This window comes from Pongo pygmaeus, chromosome 7 (assembly GCF_028885625.2).
Source record: "Pongo pygmaeus isolate AG05252 chromosome 7, NHGRI_mPonPyg2-v2.0_pri, whole genome shotgun sequence".
Lineage (NCBI taxonomy): Eukaryota > Metazoa > Chordata > Mammalia > Primates > Hominidae > Pongo > Pongo pygmaeus.
Window position 1 is genome coordinate 110,825,170 of NC_072380.2, and position 6,696 is coordinate 110,831,865.

Below are 6,696 nucleotides of genomic sequence, written 5' to 3' on the forward strand. Positions count from 1 at the left end.
ACCTGGAGTTCCTCCGGTCCCGCCCTGTCCCCGGACACCCGCAAGCCGCCCTTTATTTCCCAGCCCAGCTCCCGCCAGACCCAGCGGGGAAAGGTCACCGTAGGCAGCCCCCTGCCTGCGCCCTGGGGGTGGTGATAATAACAGCTGTCACCGGGGGATGGTCGGGGGGGAGGGAGAGGTGTCGGCCCCGCGCCGAGCCGGGGGCGCAAGGTGGTCGCGGTGACGCGCCGGGGAAGCGCACAGAAGCAGCGGCGGCGGCGGCGGCTGCGCCTTCCGAACCCGGGCCGCGGCCGAGGCTCGCGGAGCTGTCCGTTCAGCACCACCGCGCCGCGCCCCGCGCAGGGCCGGCGCCCCGTCACACCCGCTCTGCTCCCGCCCCGGCTCACGGGGCGACTGCGGCGCGGGCTCCTGCCTCTCTCGGCGGGTGAGGGGTGAGCGGATCCGGAGAGGGGGCTCCGCGAGTGGCGGGACCACGCAGCCACCTGTGAGCCTTCCGCAGCTGCGGACAGCGGCGGCGTGCCCGGCCCGAGACGGGAGGAGACGCTCGGCGGCCCCCGCCCGCCGGCCCGCCGGGCGCACACTCAGGCGCACACACTCGCACCCGCGCACGCACCGCCAGCAGGCAGCGGCCACCGCCGCGATGCTCGGCCGCGGGTTGGGGAAGTTTCCCGCCGGCCTCGGCCGCGGGCGCCCGTGCTCCCAGGTAAGCGCTTCCAGAACGCGCAGGGCGAGCCCGGGCAGCCCCGCTGGGTGAGGCGCAGCGCACGCGGCCCCGGTGCATAGCGCCAGGTCGGCGGGGAGACCTGGGCCGGGGACGCGGGGGCTGCAGGCGTGGGATCTGGACCCAGGGGAGGCCGGGCCGCCCCACTCATTCCCGCGGCCCGGGTTTCCAGACTCCAGCGTATCCCCCCCAACCCCCCCAAAGCTACGCGCCCCCCGTGTCGGCCCGGCCCTGCCGGTGCGTATCTCAGCTCCGGTCCCGCCTGTCTGCGGCGAGCGGGCGGGGGCGTCTCCCGGGCCTGCCCATGGACAAGGTCAGCACGCAGCCCCCTGGGCGCTCAGAGCCGCGGGGACGCGACCCCGCACGCGCAAAGCGCTCACCGAGACCCCTGGGGTGGAGCCGTGCTAATAGAAACATACCCACCCCCAGCCTTTCCTGGGAGGGGGCCAGATCCCTCAGACTCTTGCCCCAGCCCAGCCCTTCAGCACCCAAGACCCACCAGGAGGCCTGGGCCCGCCAGAAATGGGTAGGGAGAGGGGGCCCAGCCGGGGCGCACGGCGCTCTCGCCGACGCTGTTCCCTCCGCTTCCAGGTGTAGCGCCCCCGCGCGGCGAGGGCGGCCGGCGCCTCCAGCATGACCGGCCAGAGCCTGTGGGACGTGTCGGAGGCCAATGTCGAGGACGGGGAGATCCGCATCAACGTGGGCGGCTTCAAGAGGAGGCTGCGCTCGCACACGCTGCTGCGCTTCCCCGAGACGCGCCTGGGCCGCTTGCTACTCTGTCACTCGCGCGAGGCCATTCTGGAGCTCTGCGATGACTACGACGACGTCCAGCGGGAGTTCTACTTCGACCGAAACCCTGAGCTCTTCCCCTACGTGCTGCATTTCTATCACACCGGCAAGCTTCACGTCATGGCCGAGCTGTGTGTCTTCTCCTTCAGCCAGGAGATCGAGTACTGGGGCATCAACGAGTTCTTCATTGACTCCTGCTGCAGCTACAGCTACCATGGCCGCAAAGTAGAGCCCGAGCAAGAGAAGTGGGACGAGCAGAGTGACCAGGAGAGCACCACGTCTTCCTTCGATGAGATCCTTGCCTTCTACAACGACGCCTCCAAGTTTGATGGGCAGCCCCTCGGCAACTTCCGCAGGCAGCTGTGGCTGGCGCTGGACAACCCCGGCTACTCAGTGCTGAGCAGGGTCTTCAGCATCCTGTCCATCCTGGTGGTGATGGGGTCCATCATCACCATGTGCCTCAATAGCCTGCCCGACTTCCAAATCCCTGACAGCCAGGGCAACCCTGGCGAGGACCCTAGGTTCGAAATCGTGGAGCACTTTGGCATCGCCTGGTTCACATTTGAGCTGGTGGCCAGGTTTGCTGTGGCCCCTGACTTCCTCAAGTTCTTCAAGAATGCCCTAAACCTTATTGACCTCATGTCCATCGTCCCCTTTTACATCACTCTGGTGGTGAACCTCGTGGTGGAGAGCACACCTACTTTAGCCAACTTGGGCAGGGTGGCCCAGGTCCTGAGGCTGATGCGGATCTTCCGCATCTTAAAGCTGGCCAGGCACTCCACTGGCCTCCGCTCCCTGGGGGCCACTTTGAAATACAGCTACAAAGAAGTAGGGCTGCTCTTGCTCTACCTCTCCGTGGGGATTTCCATCTTCTCCGTGGTGGCCTACACCATTGAAAAGGAGGAGAACGAGGGCCTGGCCACCATCCCTGCCTGCTGGTGGTGGGCTACTGTCAGTATGACCACAGTAGGGTATGGGGATGTGGTCCCAGGGACCACGGCAGGGAAGCTGACTGCCTCTGCCTGCATCTTGGCAGGCATCCTCGTGGTGGTCCTGCCCATCACCTTGATCTTCAATAAGTTCTCCCACTTTTACCGGCGCCAAAAGCAACTTGAGAGTGCCATGCGCAGCTGTGACTTTGGAGATGGAATGAAGGAGGTCCCTTCGGTCAATTTAAGGGACTATTATGCCCATAAAGTTAAATCCCTCATGGCAAGCCTGACGAACATGAGCAGGAGCTCACCAAGTGAACTCAGTTTAAATGATTCCCTACATTAGCCGGGAGGACTTGTCACCCTCCACCCCACATTGCTGAGCTGCCTCTTGTGCCTCTGGCACAGCCCAGGCACCTTATGGTTATGGTGTAAGGAGTATGCCCAGCCCATGAGGGGAGAGATGCATGGGATATGCACCCAGGTTTCTTTTACAGTATTTAGAATCGTTTTTAGAGGGTGGTGTGTCTGACACCATGCCTTTGCACCTTTCCATGAAATGACACTCACTGGTCTTTGCATCGTGGGCATAAAATGTTCACCTTTTTGCCAGATGAGTACACCCAGAATGCTAATTTTTCTGTCCATCGTGTACGCTATTCTAGTGCTTGTGGCCCAGTACTGTCTATGAGTTGTCGTGCTCCTGTTTCTGAGGTTGTCGTGTGAGTTCTGTAAAAAAAGCCCCCACAAGTCTGTCCAGTGGAAATGCATCTATGAGGTCAGCAAGGATATCATGAGATTTTGCTCACAGTCATGTGAAAACAAAATCTCAGCTCTTTATCCATTGCTTTCACTTAGTTTTAATACCAAAACAAAGAGAATGCAAAGTTAAGTAGACTTGACCAATGCAAGTCTGGAAGTTGTTTTTATAAATGATCTGTAGTTCCGTGGCTTGCATGGGTGCACCAATCATCTTTAGAACGATGTACACTGATGTTCATCTCATAAATGTCACTCTTTAGAGAATGTTACTTAGTTAAACACGCAGTGAAGATCGAATTTTTTTTCCCAAGAACAGATGTGTTAGGGAGAGGGGCTTCAGCTAAATAGTCCAAACCCTAGGGTGCTTAAAGCCAAGTTAGTGCAGGCTGAGCCCCTTGGTTCATGGTCAAGCCTCCTTGTTTCCTAGGGTGACTGTAGAGAAATGTATTTCTGGATGAGGTTTCTGATCTAGGCCATTTGACCAAACTTTGCTGTGTCTAAGATATTAGCATGTTTTTGAAATATTTATTTTTTAAGATGTTTAGGAGTAAGGTCGTGTTGTCTTCCTCAACTAAAAAGTTTACTGTTGTATCGTTTCCCTGAGGTGAACGTTGTTGGGTTGCTAGCAAGGGCAGTAGCTTAAATACTTTTGTTGCCTGCTCTGAAAGCTCATCAAATGAGAGCCCTTTTATTTCCAAGCAGAATTTACTCAGATAATTTTGCTTCTAGGATATAGTGTGTTGTATATGATGCTGTGATTGCCCTGGAGTTCCTGCCGTGACATGGAAATCTGGTGGTATGGAAGCATGTACTCAAAATATAGACGTGCATGAAGGTGGTGTGGCTTACCCGGGATGGAAATGCTGCAGTTCTTACTTGCATTCCAACTGCCTTTCATTGAGGGTGAGTGGGTAGAGGCCAGGAGAAAGGAAAGAGTTGTAAAATAAAAAACTGCTAGTTCATAAAATGTCATAAAAAATTGTAAACTTGAAAAGCTTAATGCTATTCAAAAGACCTTCAAGCTTCCAAACTTGTATTGAAGGGAGACGACTGTTTCCTCCTCCAAAATGCTCCTGCTCCTCTTGTTCGGTTAACCAGCACATAACATTGTGATGGGGAACCTGGGTTCCTCTATAAGATAATTCTTCTCCATCATCTTTAAGGTAATCTGATGGTTTTCCAGGTGGCTTTCATTATTGTTCCATCTTTGAAAAGGCAATAGAACCCAGGGGTCTGAGCATGGAGCTATCCAGGCTTTTCATCCAAAGGTTGGGCCTCTTCTTAAGAGGTCCTTTTGTGTTTCAGTTGATTGAAGATGATACTTACCTCATGGAGGTGTGGCAAGGATCTTATCAGAAGGATTTGTGTTCTTGTAGTTGTCATGGCTACTACAGTGTGGGTGATTTACTGAATGAATTCACTAGCCACTTGTGTCCTGGAGCCCCCAGTTCAAATCTTTCCATTGGACTGGAGGCTCGTGGGAGGCTGGGAGGTGGCTGTCTCCTAGTGTCTACATCCGTGTCTCTGAAGCATCAGGAAAAGTGAGATGACTTAGAGGCAACTGGCCACTGAATCAGAGGAGCAGGGTTATTTTTCAGAATTTGCACATGGAACACTTAGATTTGGCTGGTACTTCCAGCCCCGGAAGGCATAACATTTACAGAATCATCCCCAGCTGCACTGAAGGCAGGTGGTGGTACAGACTTATGAGGACCGATCAGTTTGCCAAGGCTGATGGTATTGGGTCACTGAGACTGGTATCCATGGCCGCTGACCAGGAAGCTTATGCAAAGTGGAAGCAAGGAAGGAGGCAGAATAACTCAGTCACTCTTATGAAGATTTTTCTAAACAAGAAAGCTTACCACCAAAAAAGAGGTACCCTAGTGGTAACCCTTTGCAGATGTGAAAGCTGGAAAACTTGACTTTTCTTTTTGGTAATGACTTGCATTTATCTGGTGCCTTTCATTGGAGGAATCCCAACGTGCTTTAGAGACTATCTTTTTAACATCTCTTGTACATACGTATATACTTATATAAAATATTATCGTGCCCAACTGGACCTTTAGTCACTTCTGAGCATGAGAATGTTCCAATAGCATTGAGTTTTTCAAGTGGTGGTTTCAGATAAGTGGGAGAGAGAACAACCCGGCTGGCTTGAACCCTGGAGCTAATTCCCACAAGGGATGTAGACTGAATGGTGACCCAGGGAGAAATAATCTTCCTCTCCCCTAAAGTCTCACTAAGGTGTGAAGTTTACAGGTGCTCTCCATTGGGTCTTTGATTGACCTTGCTAGATAACATCTAACCAGCAGTTTCTTTTAGTCCCTGAAGCTAACCAGGGAGGGTCAGGTTAATTTTCTGTAAAAATATGAGGTGACATCTTTGGCAACCAGGCTGTCAGACTGACCTGTAAACCTCCTTTAGGGGGACAGAGTAGAAACTGGAGATGACTTGTTTCCAGCTGTGAGCTTGAGAGAAGTGTCACTCCCAGCATTTGGAGGTTATTGTTTTCAATGCCAATGGGACAAATATATGGGCCAGGCTTTGATATCTGTGATGCGCATTTTGGAAGTGCTGGGTTGGGAAGTGACACATCTGTTGCACAAATGCATATTGGTTATAGGTTTGTGTTTTTTGCCAAACCCTGGGTTTGTGAGTGAGGAAGGGCATGTTGTAATGCCGAGCTGATTTGTAGCTCGTAAGGTAGTAATTGGTATTTAACATTTGGATTTGTTATTTCTACTTATCTTAGCACTCAAATAATTGAACTACCTGCTAATTCTTGCCTCATTTCAAAGAAAATAAGTTGTTATGCACTTTGGGATAGTGGTGATCTGTACAGGCTGTGTGTTAGCTACTTGAAGCCTTAACTGGTATTTCTTGTGTGTTTTAACAGCATGACTTCTTACAGAGCTGTAATTTTTAAAATTGAGGACGCCGTATTTGAGATGTCGGTTTTAACACTCATTAACACACTACTGTGCAAGCGTTGACGCAGGCTGCACTGAACCATTATGTCTGATTGCTGCACTTTCATCTCTGTGCCTCGATTCGGGAATGGGCAGTAATACTGACACACTCAGGACTCCAGCCTCAAAAAGTGTGCAGATTAAATAGACAAAAATTATTTGCATCTCTTGGAGGCACTTCAATTACATATGCAGTAGCAAACAAGGAGGGCATTCAAAGTTGGAGACCAGATTTCCTGAGAAAGCCTGGGTGGTTTTGTTTGTTTGTTTGTTTGTTTGTTTATGCAATTTGGGGGAAGGAGAAGCTGTTGTTTATTCTTTGTAAAGGCGGAGTCCTGGTTTTCTAGGATCTTGAACCACTAGCCTCCTTTGTAGAAGGAATGGTCCTGTATTCTTGTAACTCCTGTGAAACAGACACCCCTGCAGGATTTTCCTCCTGCATGCTTTCCTGCTTAGCACCTCTGTCAGCCTGCCCTGCCAGCCCCACCCTGTCCCAAAGTACCGCGCTCCCTGCTGCTGAAGT

At 52.6% G+C, this 6,696-nt stretch overlaps 1 protein-coding gene across 1 annotated transcript; it reads left to right on the plus strand.

The window, feature by feature from the left end:
* The first annotated feature begins 319 nt into the window (after positions 1 to 319).
* KCNS2 (potassium voltage-gated channel modifier subfamily S member 2) lies at positions 320 to 6,216 on the plus strand. Its single transcript, XM_054499923.2, has 2 exons — positions 320 to 703; positions 1,313 to 6,216. Exon 2 carries the CDS (start codon positions 1,355 to 1,357, stop codon positions 2,786 to 2,788), a length of 1,434 nt encoding a protein of 477 aa, XP_054355898.1. The 5' UTR covers positions 320 to 703; positions 1,313 to 1,354; the 3' UTR covers positions 2,789 to 6,216.
* The last annotated feature ends 480 nt before the right edge of the window (positions 6,217 to 6,696 follow it).